At 54.3% G+C, this 22183-nt stretch overlaps 1 protein-coding gene across 1 annotated transcript in view; it reads right to left on the bottom strand.

Moving 5' to 3' along the window:
- ALX4 (ALX homeobox 4) overlaps positions 1 to 20879 on the bottom strand; it is a 49464-nt gene extending 28585 nt beyond the window's left edge. The window contains exon 1 of the mRNA XM_001113643.5: positions 20308 to 20879. Within this exon, the coding sequence (XP_001113643.1) occupies positions 20308 to 20767 (460 nt within the window). The 5' untranslated portion in view covers positions 20768 to 20879. The remainder of the gene's footprint in view (positions 1 to 20307) is intronic.
- Between the last annotated feature and the right edge of the window lie 1304 nt (positions 20880 to 22183).

The raw sequence follows: 22183 nt of genomic DNA, 5'->3' as shown, positions 1-22183 counted from the left end.
CTAGTTTCCCAGACATGGCAGGGCCCACAGAAAGGAGCGGTCGGTTTCCATTGAAAAGGTCAGAGAAGGATTCCGTGATGGAGTGGCTCTTGAATTGGGTCTTGCCAGCCAAGAAGGACTCAGCAAGGCATGTTGCATTTTATGGTAAAACAAGATACCAAGATACCATCCCCCCACCCCAAATAGGGCAAATCCCAAATTACCAAGGGAGAAGCCTTAGACAGGAGCTCTCCAACCAGGGCCGATGACAACCATAACAGCAATAATGTAATGCCTTGTATTCATGTTGCGACCCACCCACTATCTCCTCTGACCGTCTATCCCATGAGGTCAGTGTTGGTATCTCCATTTCACAGATGAGAAAACTGAGGTCCAGTGAAGATGAATGACTTGCTCCAGATCACGTAGCTAGGAGGGGCAGACCGGATGGTCCCATGCCAAGCCCACTGCCTCTCAAGGTGGTGACGAGTCATCTTTCTAACATGGAGGACTCCTGGCGGGGTCGGGCAGGCTTCATCTTGTCCTAAGGGGGCACCGCTGAGCCACCAGGGTCATTTCTATCTCAAAGGACTGGGGTAAACCAAGCTTCAGGGTCTCCGTGAGAAGCCCACGTGTGATCTAACGCTTGGAGATCACTTTCTGATGTCTCCTGGGGTGGGACAGGTGTTCTGGCTTTAGTCCGGGCTCTAAGTGCCCCTGTCAGCTTCTCTTCTCAAGGAGGCTAGAAGTTTCCCAGCTCCTCGTCCCATCCCCAAGCTCCATCTCATGGCGTGGGTGGCTGGATGAGACCCTGTCCCCTGCAGGACCCACTGCCAGAGAAGCAGAGTCTCCCATGCTCTCCCCTATCCCAGCAATACATCTCCAGGGCTCAGAGACCCCACTGGACCAGACCCTCCCTTCACAGCCAAGATGCGGAGGCCCAGAGCAAGGTCATACTGCCTGATAATGGAAGGGCCAGGACTGGAACCCTGCACCTCCCACGTCCAGCCTTGTGGTCTGTCTGCCCATTGTCCCTCTCAACAACCCTAAACCATGTGGCCCTGGGCGTGTCCCGAGACATCTCTCACTTAATTCCCCCAAGCCTCTGTTTCCCTTCTGTAGCAGAAAGAATTCTGCAGCTCCACCACCTTCACCAAGACACTGTAATACCGCTTTCGTCCAGAGGCAGGCGAGACGGAGAGGCTCAGATCCTGCACGAGGTGAAATGAAATGAATGAGAAGTCTTTGGGGTAGGACAGGCCTTGGCTTGGCCCCTGGTTCTGCCACTTATTTGCTACATTCATTCATTCAACAGCATTTCTGGAGCATCAGCTATGCGCTGGGCACAGTTCCGGGTGGTGAAAATACAGAGCCCAGTAAAACACAGTCCCTCCCTTCAAATGGCTTGCCTTGGTGACAGGGGCTGTGATTATAGTGCAGGGTGGTGACCAGGGCAGGGCACCTAGCCCAGCCTTGGGGTCTCTGTAGAGGAGGGGTTTTGAGGCAGCGATGTGGTTGGAGAGGTCTGTTAAAGCTGTGTTTAGCTAACGTGTCACATACGACTAGGGAATGCCAGTTTCCCCCATGAAAGAAATGGGGGCAGAGACTAAAGGAGATTATTAAGGAGGCTCCCAAGTCACCCTGTGGTTCTGCCACAGAAGGGTATCCTTAGAAAAGTGACTTGACTTTTGTGTGCCTCAGTTTCCTCATCTGTAAGATGAGGCTGAGAACATTCACAGCCCAGAATGACTGAGGTCTGACTGAAGTAGAGTGCAAGACGGCATATCCCCTGCCCCACACACGGCACCCACTCTATCAATGGGATGCCACCACGATATATGAATACAGTTATGATTTGGGGATGAATTTGGCCGTGGCAGCTGACAGCCAGGGCAATGTCACTCAGCCTGCAACTGTGTCATCCCCACTCGCTTCCTTCCCCAGGTGCATCCTCTCCAGTTCAGGTTTCCTGAGCGGCAGCTCCCAGAATGACATTTATGAACCATAAACCTCTGTCAAAAGTAGCTCCCAGGGTCCCTTTCAATGAAGGGCCCATTTCACATACATATAACAGAGACTATAAATGGGGTGAAACACTGGCAACTGCTGTAAAAATCAAATGTTAAATGTACATTTATTTGGTTATATAGACTTAAAAAACTTTTAAAGAGTGGAATCGTGGCAGCCTCTGCCTTTAGACTGTGCCCTCGCCAAGGGCAGGGGAGGGGTGTTACGAGGCAGCGTTATCCCTTGCCCTGCCTGGTGTCGGTGTCTGGAACCCAACAAGCATGTGCTGAATTGAACTCATCTTAAACAACTGAATTTCTTTCTTTCTTTCTTTTTTGGAGATGGAGTCTTGCTCTGCTGCCCAGGCTGAAGTGCAGTGGCGTGATCTCGGCTCACTGCACTTCTGGGTTCAAGCGATTCTCCTGCCTCAGCCTCCCGAGTAGCTGAGACTACAGGCACACGCAGCCATGCCCGGCTAATGTTTTGTATTTTAGTAGAGACAGGGTTTCACTGTTGTTGCCCAGGCTGGTCTCGAACTCCTGAGCTCAGGCAATCTGCCTGCCTCGGCCTCCCACAGTGCTAGGATTACAGGCATGAGTCACTGCGCCTGGCCAAACAGTTGAATTTCTTAGCCTGCAGAAGCAGCATATGATCCCAGAAAGAATGTGCTGCTTTCGCCAACATCAAATCTTTTCTTTCTCAAAAATGCTCATTCTTTTATTTTTATTTATGTATTTATTTATTGAGATGGAGTCTCGCTCTGTCACCCAGGCTGGAGTGCACTGATGCCATCTCGGTTTACTGCAACCTCTGCCCCCCGGGGTTCAAGCCATTCTCCTGCCTCAGCCTCCTGAGTAGCTGGGGTTACAGGCACCTGCCACTGCACCTGGCTACTTTTTGTACTTTTAGTAGAGACAGGGTTTCACCATCTTGGCCAGGCTAGTCTTGAACTCCTGACCTCGAGATCCACCCACCTCGGTCTCCCAAAGTGCTGGGATTACAGGTGTGAGCCACCTCACCTGGCCCAAATGTACTCATTCTAATCTAGAGAATCACTTACAAACTGAAAAAGCAACAAGGCTTTTCTCCCCATGGATGAGAAGGGGAAAGTAATGGCTCAATTAATTATAGGCTTTTTTTTTTTTTTTTTTCTGTTGCCTAGGCTGGTGCACAGTGGTATAATCACAGCTCACTGCAGCCTCAACCTCCTGGGCTCAAGTAATCCTCCCTCCTCAGCCTCCTGAGTAGCTGGTACTAAGGGCACACAACACCACACCTGGCTAATTTAATTTTGTTTTGTTTTGTTTTTTGTAGAAACGAGGTGTCACTATGTTGCCCAGGCTGGTCTCAGACTCCTGGATTCAAGCAATTCTCCCATCTCAGCCTCCCGAAGTGCTGGAATACAGGCATGAGCCACCATGCCCAGTCCTAGTTTGTATTTTAAGAAAGTCATCAACTTCCTTAAAGATGATATGAATGGAAAAGACTTTTCAATATTTGCTTTTTAAAAAATCCCACATTTACAACTATAAAATAGTTAACAATTCAAAATATCTAAAGGATAATTATATCTAAGTTTTGGTTGGCGTTTTTGTATAAATGGCTGGGATTTGGGGTAGATGGGTTCCAAGGATTTTGCCTATCACATATAGTAAGGATAAAATATAAATAATCAATGTTTCAGCATCCACAATTAACGTGTTAGTGAAAAATGGTTCTTTTGGCCCTGCAGGGTAGCTCGTGCCTGTAATCCCAGCATTTTGGGAAGCCAAGATGGGCAGACTGCTTGAGCTCAGGAGTCTGAGACCTGCCTGGGCAACAAAGTAAAACCCCCATCTCTACAAAAAAAAGTAAAAATTAGCTGGGCGCGGTGGCAAAAGCCTGTAGTCCCAGTTACTCAGGAGGCTGAGGCAGGAGAACGGCTTGAGCCCAGGAGATTGTGGCTGCAGTGGGCCACGATTTAGCCATTGCATTCCATCCTGGGTGATAGTGACACCCTGTCTGAAGGAGGGAGGGAGGGAGGGAGGGAGGGAAGGAAGGAAGGAAGGAAGGAAGGAAGGAAGGAAGGAAGGAAGGGAGGGAGGGAGGGAGGGAGGGAGGGAGGGAGGGAGGGAGGGAGGGGGGAGGGAGGGAGGGAGGGAAGGAAGGAAGGAAGGAAGGAAGGAGGGAGGGAGGGAGGGAGGGAGGGAGGGAGGGAGGGAAGGAAGGAAGGAAGGAAGGAAGGAAGGAAGGAAGGAAGGAAGGAAGGAAGGAAGGAAGGAAATGGTTTTTTCATTGACTTCTGCTCATCTGAACAAAATAAAAAATTCAAATAAGTCTCTGCTTTAAAATCCGTGGTGTGGCCGGGTGCAGTGGCTCACACTTGTAATCCCAGCACTATGGGAGGCTGAGGTGGGCGGATCACCTGAGGTCAGGAGTTCGAGACCAGCCTGGCCAACATGGCAAAACCCCATCTTAAAAAAAGAAAAAAAATAAAATAAAATACCTGGTGTGTCCCTTCTACCAAGAAAACCTTAATCCACAGCGAACGTGAGACAAATACATCTCTTTTCCACCTGTTACTACTTCTCGGGAGGATGGATCCCCTGCAACAGGATGGATCTCCTGAGAATATACTTTGTGTAGCACAAAACTGGACTCTGTGGAATTTTCTCTCACGGGGCTAAATCCTGGGGGACACATTAGTACAGCAGGGGTTGGGCACATGTGTTCCCTGAGGAGGCCTGGCCCTCACTGTCCACCTGCCACATGGTACGAGCGATGTTTCCAAACTGGCCTCTTGTCCCTGGCTTTGCCGACGCTGGGCAAGTGCGAGGCTATTGCTCGTTCTGTTTAGAAGGGTTTGTCTCCTCCTTCTTCACCCACAGGAGCTGCTCCCACACATCACGTGCGGGTCCTGGGCTGGGCTGGCCTTGTTCTCAGGATGGCTCTGGAGGAAGGAGGGAGTGGGGTCTGGGGGGTTGGGGGACGTGGTCATCATTTCGGTAGATGAGCGAAGACGGTGTGGTACACGCACAGCATGTGGTGTGTCGAAAACCCCTCCCAGTGCGCCTCCACAGTTCACAGAGCTCTCACGTGCTGGCTGAGTCTGATGGGCACACAGGCATGAGGGCGTCCAGGCAGGGGAGTGAAGAGGAAAAAGGCTCTTTGGCTTCAGGAAATCTGGGTTCAATTCACAGCAGGACACCTCACCTTCCTCACCTGCAAATTGAGGATACTAGTATCCCCCAGCGGGTTTCCGTGAAAAGTCTCAGTCCAGGTCCAGCCCAGGGCAATGCCCACCGGGTGCTTTCTTAATTGCACGTGGGCACGCTGGGGCCCAGGGAGGGTGCAGAGCCTGCCTAACATTCCCTGAGCCCGATTCTCTGTGCCCAGCCCTGTGCTGATCAGAGAGGAACACAACACAACCACTGCCCTGGGGACAGGCTGAAGCTCTGGGTCCAATAAACACTGAAAACACATTCAGCAGGGAGAGAGTTATTCCCCAGCTCACGATGCATGGGTACGAGGTGCAGCAGCCTATGGGGAGGAGGGGCCTGAGGGGCCTGGGTGGCCTTTGTCCCTCCTTGAAGCCTCCTGCCACTGCTTTAGGTAGAGATGGCAGCCCCCACACCTCCCATCACTCATCCATGTTTTAAAAGACAATGTCAACCACACAGTAATCGTGGATTCAGTAATAATTTGTTCGTTGTCCAACTCTATGCATCCCAGTCAACTTTAATTGCCTATCAAGGTTTCTGGCCAGTCTGACAGAGTCAAGGTTCCAGCAAAATCTTACCAATCATAACAGCTAACATTGAGCACTTACTATGCTCCAGGAACTGTTCTAAGATCCTTACCTATTTATTTATTTATTTATTTATTTATTTATTTATTTAGAGACAGAGTTTCGCTCTTGTTGCCCAGGCTAGAGTGCAATGGCGTGATCTCGGCTCACTGCAACCTCCGCCTCCCGGGTTCAAGTGATCCTCCTGCCTCAGCCTCCCTAGTAGCTGGGATTACAGGCGCCCACCACCACGCCCAGCTAATTTTTTGTATTTTTAGTAGAGACAGAGTTTCACTATGTTGGCCAGGCTGGTCTCAAACTCCTGACTTCAGATGATCCACCTGCCTCAGCCTCCCAAAATGCTGGGATTACAGGCGTGAGCAACCACACCCGGCTCGATTCTTACCCGTTTTACCTTATATAAGCCTCACCCTATCACTAACGGGTAGATACGATTCTTATCCCCACTTGACAGGTAAAGAAACCAAGGCAAAGAGGGCAACTATTTGCCCGAGGTCACTCAACTGTGTGGGCTGAAATCTGTTTCCAGGTCCTGAGCTCCACTGGCTTCTCCAAACCAAAGGCATCTGAAGCATCAGGCAGCCTGTGTAGCCCAATCGTGGAATGAACATAGTTTCTACGATTTTCCAAGAACTCTAGAAATTATGCCTTAGGGCACATGGCTGGAAGACCAGGCTCAAGCAGGCCTCCGTTTAGTCACTTAGGCCGGGGAAGTTCCCAGGAGGGGGAGCAGGGTCAGCGGCTTCTCTGCAGCTGTGCTCCCCTTGGAGCCTGCTGTCCAGTCCCTGGAGCCCCAGCCCCTGGTTGTGCCGCTCACTGGATGGCCTGGGGTGGGGGACAGGGAGTTGCAAGTGCCTCTCTTGGGAATCAAACAGAAAATCTTCAAAATATGCATAGGGCCAGCAGCGTGGAGCCACTGGCTGCTTCCCTCTTGGAGCTCCTCCCAGCTCCACTGGAAGCATTCTGGAATCATCTTAATAAAGGAAGTGGTCCCAGATTTGAGCATCTCAGGAGGTGGGTGTATAGACCCTCAGAGCACATGAGAATTTCCCCAAAGGCCACACATCCTCATGGGATGGTCAACTGAAGGGGCAGAGGGGCCCCCAAATAGCCAGGGCTAAAACTGTGGCTCCAGAGTCCTCGCCTGTGGCTCTGCCCTCCACCCCTTCTCACCAGCTCTAGGTCCTGGAAAACAAATTTGTCCCTGAGCTCAATTTCTGTGACTTGTCAGTCACTGGCCTGCAGGCAAGGAGATGAACGGATGGCCTACGAGGGTCCTTGTACATTCTGCGATCCTGGACTTCACATCAGAAGGTCATTCAGGGGCCAGACAGACAGACAAATGCAACAGAATAGAAATCAGGCGTAAACTCTCAAATATATGCTCAACTGATTTTCAACAAAGGTCCCGAGACCAGTCAGTGAGAAAAGGGCCATCTTTTCTACAAATGGTGCTGGGAAAAGTGGATATCCCCATGAGGAAGAATGACGTTGGAGCCTTATGTTATGTCATATTCAAAATTAAAGTGCATCAAAGACCTAAACCTAAGAGCTAAACTACAAAGCTCTTAGAAGACATAGGGGAAAATCTTCATGACACTGGAGTTATTGATGATTTCTTGGATATGACACCAAAAGCACAAACAACAAAAGAAGTTGAAAAATTGTGCTTCTTCATCAAAATGTAAAACTTTTGTGCATCAAAGGACAGTATCCAGGGAGTGAAAGGATAACCCATAGAACGAGAAGAAATACTTGCAAATCATGTGTCTGAAAAGGAATTAATATCCAGAATTCCTATGACTCAAGAACAAGGAAACAAACAACCCCATTCAACAATAGGCAAAGTACTTGAATACACTTCAAAGAAGATACACAAATGGCCAGACACCAAAGGAGAAATACTGCATGATTCCACTTATAAGAGGTACCTACGGCCGGGCGCGGTGGCTCACACCAGTAATCCCAGCACTATGGGAGGCTGAGGCGGGTGAATCACCTGAGGTCAGGAGTTCAAGACCAGCCTGGCCAACATAGCAAAACCCCATCTCTACCAAAAACACAAAAAGTAGCCGGGCGTGGTGGTGGGTGCCTGTAATCCCAGCTATTTGGGAGGCTGAGGCAGGAAAATTGCTTAAGCCTGGGAAACAGAGGTTGCAGTGAGCCGAGATTGTGCCATGGCACTCCAGCCTGGGTGACCGAGTGAGACTCTGTCTCAAAAAATAAAATATAAAATAAAATAAAATAAAAGGTGGTCTTCGGCTGTGCCCCTGCCATTCCTCAGCCCACCTCACTGACATCCATCATGCCCCTGCACTCCACACACTCGCTTCCTGTTCTTCCCTTACCCAAAGGCTTAGTTCATGCTGTTTCCTGAGTCTAGAGGGCCTCTTTCAGCTCCTTCAGCTGGTGAGCTCCTATTCAACCTTCAAGGTCCACTTCAAATGTCCCTGCCCAGGAAGCCCCAGTCCATTCACCTTCCCTGGGGATTCCCATGGCATGGAGCACATTCTAACCAGGCTGTGGGCTCTCTGAGGGTAGGAGCCAGTTCCTTCACTGCCAAACACTCTGGTCCCTGCCTGACACAGAAGTGCCAGGCTGAAGGATCTGTTGGATGCGAGGAGGAGCTTTTTCCAGGCGCACACTCGTCCGTGCGTTCCTTCTGAGCTGTTCCACCTCTTTGAGCTTTGACTTCCATCTGTAAAATGGAGATTCAATTCCTCCACATAGGCCTTTGGTGAGACTCAGGGGATCATGGGTGTTCAAGTGCCCTCAGACTGCAAATGCTGGGTTGGGGCGGGTGGAAGGGATCACGGGTGTGCTGGGAAGAGCCCAGGCCTTGGAGCCGGATGCCCTGCTGGGAACCCAGGTGAGGTCAGATGGCTTCCTGGCCAGAACAGAGGGCTGCATCCCTTGCAGGTGAGTCTCAGAATCCCAGGATGGAGGATGAGTGAATGGGGGACTAAGGGAGGAGCTTCAGCAGCTCTCAGGCAGCCTGCTGGGCAGGCGGCAGGAATGGGGGTGCCAGCGGGAAGGACACGGAAATCACTGTAGGGAATGGGGGAGACCTGAGGAGGAGATTTGGGGACGAAGGGAGAAAACCACTTGACTAGAGCCAACCCCGGGGGATGTGGCAGTCCGACTGCAGGCCTGTGACTTGTGGGGTGAGACCCAAAAGAGGAGCAGTGAGGAAAAGGGGTGCTCCTCCAACTGCTAGAGTCGGAGAGGACCAAGGCTTGTGCTAAATAGAGCTACCCAGAGCCTCCCTGCTCCTACACCCCACAGGAAACCCTGCAAAAAAAAAAAAAAAAAATCAATCATTTTCTACCAGAATGCAAGAGAACGACAAAGCAGGCTCTCACCCCAGGCCTCAATTCAAAGGAAGGATGAACGAAGAGAGAGTGGAAAGATGTACAGAGTTCCTAGCATGTTCCCCTCCCATAAGATCCATTCATTCATTTACTCAGCAACAGACATTTATTGAGCATCTACTATATAGACAAGCTCCAGGTTCTGGGGAAAGTTTGAAACAAGACAGACAAAGTCTCCTGCGGTCTCTCATGTTTCCTAGAGGGCAGGTGTTATTTCCCCACTGTTCCCACAGATGCGTCTCAGCTCTACCCTACCTAAATCAGAGGTTCTATCATGTTCCTGAAACCTCTGGAAACTCATGCAGTCATTCCTCATACCAGCTATGAGGCCCTATGCCATGCCTGGGACCCTGTTTTCACCTGGTACGGGTGAGGAAGCTGTGCCCAAGGTCACAGAGTCCGTGTAGAACTTCAACCTGGCAGGTGCTGAAACTTACTCTTGACACCACTTGTCTTCTGCATCCCTGGATGTGAAGCTCAGAAGAACACTTTGGGGGTTAAGGGCTTTCTTTTCTTTTATTTATTTATTTATTTATTTTGAGATGGACTCTTGCTCTGTCGCCCAGGCTGGAGTGCAGTGGCGTGATCTCAGCTCACTGTGAGCTCCGCCTTCTGGGTTCACGCCATTCTGCTGCCTCAGCCTCCCGAGTAGCTGGGACTACAGGCGTCCGCCACCACGCCCAGCTGATGTTTTGTATTTTTAGTAGAGACGGGGTTTCACGGTGTTGGCCAGGATGGTCTCGATCTCCTGACCTCGTGATCCACCCGTCTTGGCCTCCCAAAGTGCTGGGATTACAGGCTTAAGCCACCGTGCCCGGCCCTGGGGGCCATGTTTGTAAGACCCTGTCTTTCATCTCCACATCATCTGGGACAGAATTAGGGTGATCTCAAGTCTAATCAGGTTCATTCTAGAACAGGATGCCTTTCAGGTTTCTTGGAGCCCTTGGCCAGCAAGACTTGACTCTTCCTTCCTGGCTGTCTCACTGTGGATGAGTTACTTATCTTCCATGAACCTCAGTTTTCATCCATGAAATGGGGATGATAATAGTACCAATCTCGTAGGATTGTGATGGCAGTTAAGTGAAATAATACATAAGCAGCACTGGCGTACTGCCTGGCGCACAGGAAGGGACGCTCAGTCATTCTGGGCTGTCACGTGGTTCTGCGGCAGCAGCCAACTCTAAGTCTTCTTTGCCTCAAAACCCATTATTGTCTCTGTCCTGCAGATGGGAAAACTCAGACCAGGAGCCAGGCCTGGTATCCCAGACTCTTACCCTTTGGCAGACTGGACCAGCTTTCCCCCTTTCCTAGCACAATGAATGGGGAAGAGTGTGGGGTCCTGAGGCATCTGGAGGATTCTGGAGGGCCCACCCGTCTCTCTTGGTGAGTATCACAGAACCCCAAGGCCTCTGAAACCACCAAGTCCCATGAAGAAGGTTCAGAGATGGGGAGGCTGAGGCCACAACAGGGGAGCCGTGCAGAAGAGCTATCTGCATGTTTGTCTTCCCCATTTGAAAGCGAGCTCCCGCCTTGAAGCCAGAGGCCATGGAGCTGGCGTTGTCCCAGCTCCATGCTGGGATGTGAACCAGGTGTGAATGAATCCTTGTAGCCACGTAGAGACATCGGGAAGGCTGACACATCCCAAACTCTACATCCCTACTCTGAAACCTGATCAGAACCCCACCACTATCATTTGCAATATGCTAGCACCCTCAAAGGGTATAGTGTGAGAGGTGGGGCAGAGAACCTGGCGGTGCAGGATGTACGGAGCAGGCGCATTACCTCTCTCCATCATCACATCCTCCTCACACTCCCCTCACAGGTGGGGCAGGGCCAAAGTGCCATTCAACACATGGAGAAATGGAGCGGCACTAGAGAGGTAAGGGGGCTGTTATACACGGCTGTTTCCATAGAAAAACCAAGACCTATCGATCTACAGAGAAAGCATGGAGACAGAAAAGCAGAAAGTCAAGAGAGAAGAAACCTCAGGATTTCCAGCCACTAGAGAAGACTCATTGGCCTGGACAAATCCCAACTTCCCTCAACTTTCCTGAACCCTCGCCTTAAGTGGCTTCCAGTAAGCTCCCAAACCTGGGTGGCGCCTGCACACCCCAGGGCAAGCCAGGCTGACCTCCTCAGAGCCTGAGTCAGGGCTTTCCCCATCTCAGCACCCATCCCACTGAACTGGAATTTCAAGGTCACTTGTCTGTCTCTTCCTCTGGACCTGAAGGCAGAGGCTGCATCCAGAGCTTCCTGGAATCCCCTACAAGGCCTGGCATAGCGACAGGCAAAGTTCGGTGAGCCATGCATAAATGGAATCAGGCCTCTCAGTCCCCTTGTCTGTGAAATAAGACATGTGGGCCAGGCGATGACTGCCATCTCTTCCAACCTTGGGTGGGCCCCCCACCGTGTCACCATGACCCATTGTGTGTGTGTGCCGCGGAGTCAGGGGAGGCACCAGGTTCCTGGATGTAACCAAAGGCCCTCAGGGCCTGGTGGACGGTCCTGCACAGTGGGAGGAGTTGGTCATCTGGCCTCAGCTGACCCTGGCTTGTGGTTTTCACGAACTTAGGAAAAGAAAACTCAGCTTGGGGAGCTGGGCAGAGAGCAGGAGTCCCAGCCTGGTGTGGCTGCATTAGAGTCAGGTCCCTGCAGTCCCACCAGGGATTCCATGGGTGCTCTCCTGCTGTCCTCTAATGCCCAGGAGCTCACGGTGGGGTTTGCTTTACTTCTGACTGAGGCAGAACTGCAAGCATCTGCCCTATTTGATGCACAGAGAGAGTGCAACTTACTGGACTTACTGCAGGAGCCGCATCCAACAACAGAGCAGGTGAGTGGATCTGATTCCCCCACACTTTCTACCTTTCCACCCATCGTAGTGGAAGGAGGAGAACTCAGTGAGCTCCCGCCCTCCTACTAACCTGGCTGTGGGGGTCCATTTCCCCTTGGGCCTCAGTTTGCTCATGTGCTAAATGGGGTCAGCAGTGTGTGTAAAGACAGTGCCAAGGTCGCGTCTCTTCCGCAGTGAGCCACATGGGACAGAGGGTACATTCCAGAGTTAGTGGCTTGTCAGAAGGCCTTGCCGCAGTGTGGGTGGGCTGGATGGACCACGTTTGAGGGCCTTAGGATGTTGCTGGGGGTGGTTGGACCCCACCCGGGGACTTGCCACAGGGAGATTCTGCCTGCCACTCACTGAGTCAGCTGCTCCTGGGAGCCATGACCAGGGACAGGAAGGCCACAGGCCATGATGCAAGGGCACTTAGTCACTTTCTCGCTGGGGCACCTCTGGAGGCAGAGGCTATGCCACCCACAGACTCAGAGAAGCTCCAGAGCCGTGCACATGGGTACTCACCCTTGCACACCTGAGGCTCACACACTGGGGTACATAGACACAAGTACTGGAGGACAGGCATGCCTTTCACTGGACTACACACAAACCCTCAGCCTCGCCCTGAAACACTCAGACAGCAGGATGTGGACCCAGAGAGAATGGGCATGGCACACACAGCTCACATTTATGCCGTGCACACGCTCACACAAATACCTAAGCCGGCCCTCACACAGCCAAAGGTGCTCCTGGGTGCACTTAACCATGCAGGCGCAACACTGCAGGAGACACCAGTTCTTCATTCATTCTTCCAGCCAGCGAACATTTGTTAAGCCCAACTGTACAACACACTTGGAAGGACATAAGCTGTAACACAGGAGGCAGGGGCTTGGCATGTTCTCTCTCCTGGGAGAAGATCCATTCAGGGAAGGTGCTCCATAATTACTGGGATAGGGAAGATGAGTGGACACAGGGACCATGAGCCCAGGGCCTTAGCTTGAGCCTGGTCACGTGTGGACACAAAGACAGTTGCTTACCCCCTCCCTATTTACATCCCAGTCCTGAGCCCAGAACCTGCATTCCACCACGGCCCTGCAGGACCTCCAGCTGGCTTTGTGTCCTGGGATGGCTCCCCACTCAGGACCTGTGTCAGCCTCCAGGGAAGCCTCTCCCACCTACCTTACCCCAATTTCTCCTGGACAAAAATGCGTGTGGGGGTGAGGAGGGAAGACAAAGGGGGTGAAGGTGGGTCCAGACTGCTACCAGCACAGAAACTCCGAGAGGGTCTTTGGAAATTGTCAACACTCCTGCATTTCGTACAACTAAAATTCAGAACCCAGAGCAGAATGGACTTCTCTAAGGCCATGCAGGAGTAGAGAATGCAAAGGTGGAGGCTGGGGTGATCTACACCCGGACTGTGGGCACCGGTCCCCACGTGTGCCACGCTAGACATCAGTGTCGTGGTCCAAACCTCCCACAGCTTCCCAGCCTCGGTTGTGCCCTTCAGAGCCCTGGAGAGCCAGTTGTTCTGCTCTGACCTGGGTCACCAGGTCCTGTCCCTCTAGGAGGTGCGTAGGGCCAACGTCCATGCTTGGGGACCTCCAGTTCAGAATGAAAATCCACTCTTAAAGAATCTGCTTTACGAATCCGATGAAGCGAGCACTGGCTCCCTCTCTGCCCCCAATGTGCACCCGCGCCAGTGCCCAGCAGCCATGACCAAGCGGTCCTCAGTACAAGCGGCGCCTTCACCCGGAAAGACAGGTACTTGGCAGCCGATGGCGCCTCTTACCTTGCCGGTATCTCCCAGTGACCCCCTCCTCGCCAAAAGAGCACCCTAGGAGCCGCCGAGCACCAGGGTGACACTTCCAACTGCCTCTGGAGTTCAAATCTGAACCGGCCCACAGCCCAGCGTGCCACCCTACACACCCCAGCCTTGGCTCCTCACAGCCTTGCCTCTGCGTGGCTCTTCCTCACTGCTGAGCCACAACCTCCTTCCATTCCTCCCTCTCCTCCGCGCTGGCTGGTGCGGGTTGGGGTCAGGTGGAGAAGCTGGCCGGCCATAGCTAAGGCGACAAAATGTGCTGGGGGTGGGGGCCTGCCCAGGGCCGGTGCAACTGGTGGGAGGCCGCTGTCCCTTCCTGGACACAGTGGAAGCTTCTGCCACATCCCTAAATTTTTGTCATCCTTTCTGAAGGACCTGCTTCCAGGCAGCACGCAAGTTGTTGCCCCAGGTTTATTCCGCACCCCTGTACTGGGTGAAAAAGAGCATCTTGAATGGAGATGGGGATGTCGCCGGTTTATACATCTGCGGAGGAGAGGTGTGCCGGGCTGCACCTCTGGAGGCAGCTCCCTGGAGGCCGCGGGTAACTGATGTTAGAGAAGACCCCGGCTGCAGCTGGGAGGGCTCACAGGCTGGAGAGAGGTGCCTCCTCCTTCCAGCAAAGGGCCCTGTTCGGAAGGGCTGCTTCTCACTTGTCTAGTGGCACCGCAGGACGGTCGGCTTCCACTCGAAATCCCCCGGACTGCATCATCACATGGCCGGGTCCTTGCAGTGCTGGTTTCCCAATCCGATGACTGTCACCTCGGTGAGGACGTGTGCCGACGGCTGGAGAACCCTGCGCTGCGGGCGCACATGGCCAGGTGGCGCCTGGCAGGGGACGTCCAGGTGCAGGACAGTGCTCTTACCGCCCCACCCCAAACGGTTGCCTGGGCCTAGGTCCTTCGGCTTCCTGAGCAGGGGTTTGGGGGGCTAAGGACACTGAGGCTCCGGGGGCAGGAAGTTCTCTCTGGTCAAGCGTTCTTTCTTCTCTCCAGCATACACTCCCGTACCACCCACCTCGCCTACCCTCTGGGCCAGAGGCGCACCGAGGCAGCGCACCCTCCATGAGTCATCCCAAGGCCTCGGAGCCGCGGGAACTCCGGGCAACTATCCCCCTCCTCTCCTGACCTCGGGCACCCCAGTCTAGGGGTCTGCAGAGAAGCCCGAAGCCCGGACAAACGCGCCAGACGTCAACCACCTCTCATCCCTGGCAGCAGCAAAGGCCACTATATTTCCATTTCTTATTTCAGTTTGCCACCAAAACAAAGCTGCGCGCGGCTTCGGGTAGGAAGGGGCTGAAACGGAGAAGAAGGGACGTCCCGGAGAAAGTGCGCCTAGCTGATCTTAGAAACCAGAGTCCTCGGGGCCTCCGGGACTTCGCCGAGATTTTCTGTAGGGCGTTTTAATCTGTTTTCCTATGCGGGCGGCATCGCAGTGCGTGCGGCTCAGGGCTTGGTGACTCCGGCTTAGCCCAGTTTTCGCGGGGAGGTTCCTGGCGCAGCCGCTTGGACTTCGCATTAGAATCGGGACTGCAAATGTCCGGGCGAAAGTGTCACCCTACTCAAGAAACACTGCTGTCAGGAACAAAATGGGGTCCCCGGTGCTCCGAAGTATCTTCTGAAATTTTCTTAAAACAACTTACAAAAAATGTTTTTGCTTTAACGTTTTACAACGTTTAATGAAACACTTAAATGGTCTGTTTCTTTATCCAGATGGTCGTCCTAACAGTGTACACATACATAACAATTCTTCCAACTTTCCTCGTCAGAGCTAAGCACTTCACTGTACGTAAAGTATAATAAAAGATTGTGCAAGATTGTGCAAGTCGATTGACTTAAAATATTGACTTTTAATCCAGGCCCTCTGTTTTTCTATTTAAGAACCTATGTATTTGGACCAGACTGGTGAAGCAGGCTGCCGGCTATGGAAATTAACAAAGTAACAAATTAAAAGCATCTTCCTTCGCCATCCCTCCCTCCAAAATTAAACAACAGTCGCCCCTTCTCGAGCAGACTTCAGTCCCAGGCTCGAGTTTTCCCGCGATCACCCCACAGTCACCCACTGGCTGTTGCCGCTTCTGTCAGGTTTTCGTTTCTGCCTTCTTCGGGTTGTCTCTCGTATACAAAACACCCCCCAGTTCTCTAACTACATTCAAATACGACCCTGGCAGAATTTACACATTTCGTGGTGCATGGATTGTGTCTGTGCAGGGGAAATAAATACCCGCTGGTATTTAACCACCGCGTCTAATTCGAAAAATCGGGACTGGACCCCTAGGCGGCACCCCAGGGGCTTCAGCCTGGCCCGCGCCTCCCCAGACCTTGGCGCTGAGAGCGCTGCTTTTTGAGGGTGGGTGGATGGAGACGCAGCAATCTGCTTTCAACAGAAACCTGTCTGCACCGAATCGAAAGCGAAAGGGAAGGGGGAAACGGGGCAGCTTCCCGCAGCGGCCCCGCGTCTTGGGACCGTTAGACTAGGACCGGCACGCGCCGGCTGCGGCTCCGGGGGTCGGATCCGGAATTTGGGGGCGAGGCGCTGGAGTCCCTGCCCTGAGTACAAGGAGGCTCTTGCGTCGCTGAGAAACGTCGGGTCTCCAACCTGACATGTCTTCTGGGGCCCAGGCGGCCGGAGGCCAAAGAGCGGCCCAGAGTCTGGGGGTAGACTGGTGAGGTCTTGGGTTGCAGCAGAAGAGGGCCGGGTGGGGGCTCTTTCGTAAAACCGCGGTCTCCGCACCCAAAGGACACGGCGGAGCCGCCTTAATCATCCTTCTTTTAGCACATTTGGGGAAAGGAAGGCCCAAGTTGGGGTAGGGACTCCTGCAGCCCGGAAGGGTTTCTCTCACCAACTCTTTCCGCAACCCAGACCAGACCCGGCCAGCAGAGACTAGAGGCGGCTTCCCCGCCCCGCATTCCCTCGGCTTGGCCCTGGCACAGCTGCCCGGGGCACCTTCTTTGACAAGGGGTAGTTTGACTCTGCCAGGAGTGGGCCCCGAAGCTGAGGCCCAGAAGGAGGCCTCCGAGCTTTATCGTTTTGTTAGGTGTAGTTACACACGTGAACGACCAGCTTTTGTCCCGACCCCCAGGGCTGGGAATGGTTGCCAGGTCTCAGCTGCCTGCCTGAAGACGGGAATCAGCCAGCCCCGGTACTGGTACCAAGGCAGCTCCTGCCTCCGACTTTCCCCATGCTCCTGGGAACGTCTAAGGATTTTTCCTTGAACTCCATCTCTCCCCTTTTGAGTATATACACTCTCACAATTGTGGGAGAGAATTGTTGTGAGTGCATGCCTCAGTTTCCCTGCTTGCTGACAGGGTAGAGATCCCACTCCAGAGGCCCTCCTCCTGGCTACCTCTGTAAAGGGCAGAGCCTCACCTTTTGGAGCCTCAGTTTCTCCATCTTAGACCTAACGCGCCTAATCCCTTTCCTAGAAGGACCAGACATCTCCTGGTAGGGGAGACTCAGCTGCTGAGAGAGGGAAAAGAACAAACAGTGACTTGCTGTTTATTGCTTGTGGCTTTGCCCTGAGCAGTGCCTCCAACTTAGGCAGCATGGAGTGGGGTCCTGCGGGTGGTTAGAGGCTGCCTTTGGACTCAGCCTGCAGTTTGTGACCAGAGCAGTGGCAGGAGCTTGCCCTATCCTCAGAATTGGGTGCTCTCAAGTTCCCAGCAGCAGGGAGATAGACAGGGATGGAAATGTGGGCGGGGGGTTGGGGGGATGGGGGGGGAGCTCTTGGCTCTTGCCTCTTGCTCTCTCTGCAGAGGCACATTTATGACCCAGTAAGGCCTTTCTGTTATCACCCCAGGATGCAGATGAGGAAACCAGGGTTTGGGAAGGTGTTTGCTGTCAGGTCACACTGTCACGGGTTAGGGGCAGTACTGGGTCAAGTGGCTGGCTCTTTCTCTCAGCTCCAAAGGCTAGTGCAAGTAAAGGAAGGGCCAGGCTGGCTGTGGGGGCCCAGCAGGGCACAGAGAGAAGGCTCAGGGGAGGCCAGCCCTCTCTGCCTTCCCTCTGGACTTGAAGGCATTTAACCAAGAGGTGGGGAGCTCCTTAGGCTCTCTTCTTGCCTAATATCTCAGCCTCTTCAGAGGTCTCACTGGGAATTTTCGTTAAAATATGACATTTCAATGCAGTGGAGAGAAAACATGAGTCCCCTGGCTATGCAGAATGAACCTCCATGGGTCCCCTAGTCTGCGACCTGCCCTCACCTAATAGTCCTGAATGACAAGGATGAGCTGGGGCCTGCATCTCTGGGCTGGGAAGGCCGGCCAGTATGGACAGGGCTGAGATTCTCTGCCAGCTTAGCATGGTGAAGGAGTACTTGCATGAGAGGTGTGTGTGTGTCTGCGTGTGGAGTTGTGTGTGTCCGTGTGTGGAGCTGTGTGTTTGCGTGTGGAGCTGTGTGTGTCCGTGTGTGGAGTTGTGTGTGTACATGTGTGAAGCTGTGTGTGTCCGTGTGTGGAGCTGTGTGTGCGTGTGGAGCTGTGGGTGTCTGCGTGTGGAGCTGTGTGTGTCCGTGTGTGGAGCTGTGTCTGCGTGTGGAGCTGTATGTGTCTGCCTGTGGAGCTGCGGGTGTCTGCCTGTGGAGCTGCGGGTGTCTGCCTGTGGAGCTGCGGGTGTCTGCATGTGGAGCTGCGGGTGTCTGCGTGTGGAGTTGCGGGTGTCTGCGTGTGGAGTTGAGGGTGTCTGCCTGTGGAGCTGCGGGTGTCTGCGTGTGGAGTTGCGGGTGTCTGCGTGTGGCGTTACGGGTGTCTGCCTGTGGAGTTGCGGGTGTCTGCGTGTGGAGCTGTGTGTGTCTGCCTGTGGAGCTGCGGGTGTCTGCCTGTGGAGCTGCGGGTGTCTGCCTGTGGAGCTGCGGGTGTCTGTGTGTGGAGTTGCGGGTGTCTGCGTGTGGAGCTTTGGGGATCTGTGATCTGAATGCCTGATCTCATTCCAACTGGAGGTGAAGAGGAAGGTGGAGGAAGCGGGGAAGGGCCAGTGAAGCTTTCTAAATCTTCTCTCAGTTCTGTCCTTTGGGTTTGGGAGTATGTGGCTCATTCAAGGCCACATGGGCATGTGTTCTTGGGTATGACCACATCGGCTCCTAAAGAAGATGCCGTGTGTGTGTGCGCGCGCGCGCGCATCTGTAGACAAGGGTATGACTGAATGTTTGTCAGCAGCCATCTATGAACTAGTTCTGCGCCTGTGAAAGAAGGAACCTGAATATGAGAAAACATCGGCCATCGGCTGTTTTCTCAAGGTTATTCCAGCCACCAATGCCTCTGCTGTGTCCCAGCCTCTCCCCAGGCCTAGTGCCTCTCCATCAGCCTGGATCAGGGCAAATTCCCTGCCCCCAACTCATCTCACCAGGGCCAGGCCTGAAGGCCAAGGCCTCCGGGAGAGTATGTGCTCAGGGCTCCCGGCTCAGAGAAGGTTTTTCTCTTTCTGCGTCGTTGCTCCCCCTTCCGCATTGGGGTTCAGGAACCCCGATTCTGTGGAAGAAGAGAAAGCCTGGGCTACCGAGCTGCTCTGGCTAGACACCCGCTCTGGCTAGAGACCGTCCTTGAGTGTCTCTCTCCCGGCAAAGGTGGCTGTGCTCTGGGGGCCCAGGCCTGCCTCCTGTGGCTGCGTTCAAGGGGGCTTGGAGGTCATTTAGGCCAGCTCCTTCGGGTTCCCCGTGGGCTCAAATCAGGACCCAGACCCTTCTCTTTTGCTACAGCCCTGGGCCACCCGGGACTCGGGACTTCCTGTCTCCCCTGCTACTCCGTCCTAAACCATTGTTCTGAGGCCTGCCGCCTCCAAGAATCGCCAAGGGAGAAGCTCCCAGGGAACTGGCCTGCCCGCATCCCCACCGCCAGTAGCGCTCAGGGTCCCAGGACTCGGGTCTTGCCAGACCCCGGTTTCTCCTGGGACCCCACGGTCTCTGACTCCGCACTGTGTCGCACCAGTGCGCCTGGATTTCCCATGAGCTTTCGGCCAACCACGCTCCGGGCTTCCTGCTGGGCTCCACACCTGCAGCGCTCTCACCTGCGGCAGCGGCGCCCGAGGAGCCTCCCAGCCCGCGAGGAGCGAGGCCCCTGCAGTCCCGCAGTTCCGCAGTCCCGCAGTCCCGCAGCCCAGCAGCCCCGCAGCCCCGCGGCCCCGCACCAGAGCGCTGCGCGGAGACTCCTTTGCGCCGCGCAGAGACTCCTTTTCGCCGCACACCCTGGGCCGGTAAGAAGCATCCGCTTCAAATCCCGCCCAACAGGCAGCGCAAAGCGAGCGGTTTGGGGAAATGCTGAAGGGACCAGGAAAAACAAACTCCAGGTCGAGTTTAACAGCCGAAACGTTCTGTGCCTAGGCCGGCGGACATGAAGGAGACAGAACAGATCCCTTGGCTTCCTCGCAGCGATCGATCCCGTTTACTGACCGGAGTCACCCGCGGCTGCCCCCAGCCCGCCCCCAGCCCGCCAACTCATACCTCCCGCAAGCCACCAGTTTCAAGGGATGCGGAAGCCAAGCACACAGTGGTCCCCAGCCCCAGGTGACCCGCACGTGCACTCACCGTAGCAGGGAATCTGCAAGGCCGCGTTGTGGCCACTGCTGCCTTCTTGGAGTTTGAGACTGCCGTCCGGGGGCGTCTTGCAGGCGCCTCGCTGCAAGTAAAGATGCGGTTGCGCTGGCGGTTGGGGCTGCGGTTGCTGCTGTTGGGGCTGCGGCGGCGGCTGGGGCTGCGGGGTCGACGGCTGGGGCTGGAACTTGTTAAAGGAGCCCCGCGCCCCGGCGCCACTCTCCAGGGGTGTCGCTAAGTCCTGCTGCCCAGCGCTGTAACGGGCCCGGTTCTTGGCGTCCCCGAATCCCTGTGCTTTGGCGGCGGCCGACAGGAAAGTTGTGCCGAACTTGTCGCCTCCGGGAAATGCCCTAAAAGGCGACGAGCCCTCCCGACTCTGCGACACCGGGCTGTAGTAGGCGTCCATGGCAGCAGCCGGCGACTCGCAGTAAGAGACGCAAGTCTCAGCATTCATGCCTGGCTTGCGCGGGCGGCGGGCGGGGGCGCGAGCGAGGGCGCGAGGACGCCACCGCGCGCCTTGGCTGGGAGTTTGGGGAGGCGAGGAGGCTGTGGCTGTGCACTCCGCGCCCGGCCTGCTCGCTCTCCCTCCTCCCCTCCACGCCTGCGTCTCTCTCTCCCCTCTTCTCTCTCTCTCTCTCCTCTCTCTCCCTCCTCTCTCTCTTCCCCTCCCTCCCCCCTTGTCTCTTCCTCTCTCTCTCCCTCTCTCTTTTTCCTCCCTCCCCACAGCTAGCCGAGGGAAAGAACGGAGGGTAGTAAAAAGATTCAGATGTTTCGGAAAGTTGACCAGATCTCCCAAACCCTCTTAAGGTTTTGCAGCGGAAAAAAAAAAAAGTAAATTTTTTCCCTGACTTGCATCTTCCTTTCCCCCTCTCTCGTCCCCTCCTTCTCTCTCCTTCCACTGGCCCCTGCCCCCTCCTCTCCACTCTTAAGGAGATGCTACTAACTCGCTAGCGGGGATTCAACCCGGAGGTGCCCGAGGGCTTTCCGATTCTAGGCGGGGCTGGGGAGGTGCCAAGACCCCCAGAGCTCCCGAGGCTAGGCTGCGAATTGACCGAGTGTAGGAGCTTTGTCCTAGGGCAAAGGGAAATGCAAATTTTAATGACAGGTTTAAAAAAAAGCCCCCCAAAATAAACCTAACAGGTTTTGACAGTAGAAGCCAGGGGGACCACGGGCCTGCGGATGCAAGCGAGTCCTTTGGCCTCCTGCGTGCGAGCTCACGGGCGCCGCTACGGGCCTTCCCGCTGGCACCTTTTCCGAGGTTTCCAACCTTCCTCCCCATTCCCTTTCCTCCGGGAGATTAACACACACACAAGCCTTCGTCGTCCAGTGCACGGTCACTTGCACGTATTGTTAACTATTTCCTTCCGCTGCAAGGGCGCTGGGCTAGGAGGCAGCGGGATCTGTGCTCGCTCAAGCCCTGGGGAAGCCCTGGGCTGGGCCGGACTTCAGAAGCTTTAGAGCGCTGCCCTCTGCGCTCCCTTCCAGAGGCCGCACAGCGCACGCCTCACGTCTGCGCCCAGGCGAGGGGATTTCCTGCCAGGCAAGGTACAGGTACAGAGTCTGGAGACCCCCTGGCCTTGCCCGATAGTCGCGCTGTCACCTGTTCACTCCTTGGGGTCAGGGGTGGGGGAGAGGGGTGAGGCTGTCTCTTCTCTTTCTGGCCTCACTGCCCCCGACTGTAAAACGAACTGCTTGGTTTTGATAGGTTGTGGTTTTCCCACCAACGCGAGCTTCAAGGCCCCTGGCACAGCCACAACAAGAGAAAAGAACTTTGCGCGTGGAGCCCCTCGATTTTGCTTCATGACAACCTTGCTAGAGATTGGGGCCCCCAATTTTCTGAGGAGCTAACGGAGGCTAAGAGGGGGGCGGC

The sequence above is a fragment of the Macaca mulatta genome, chromosome 14 (genome assembly GCF_049350105.2).
Source record: "Macaca mulatta isolate MMU2019108-1 chromosome 14, T2T-MMU8v2.0, whole genome shotgun sequence".
Classification (NCBI taxonomy): domain Eukaryota; kingdom Metazoa; phylum Chordata; class Mammalia; order Primates; family Cercopithecidae; genus Macaca; species Macaca mulatta.
Note: the sequence above shows the minus strand (reverse complement) of the source record. Positions and strands in the feature narration are given on the sequence as shown.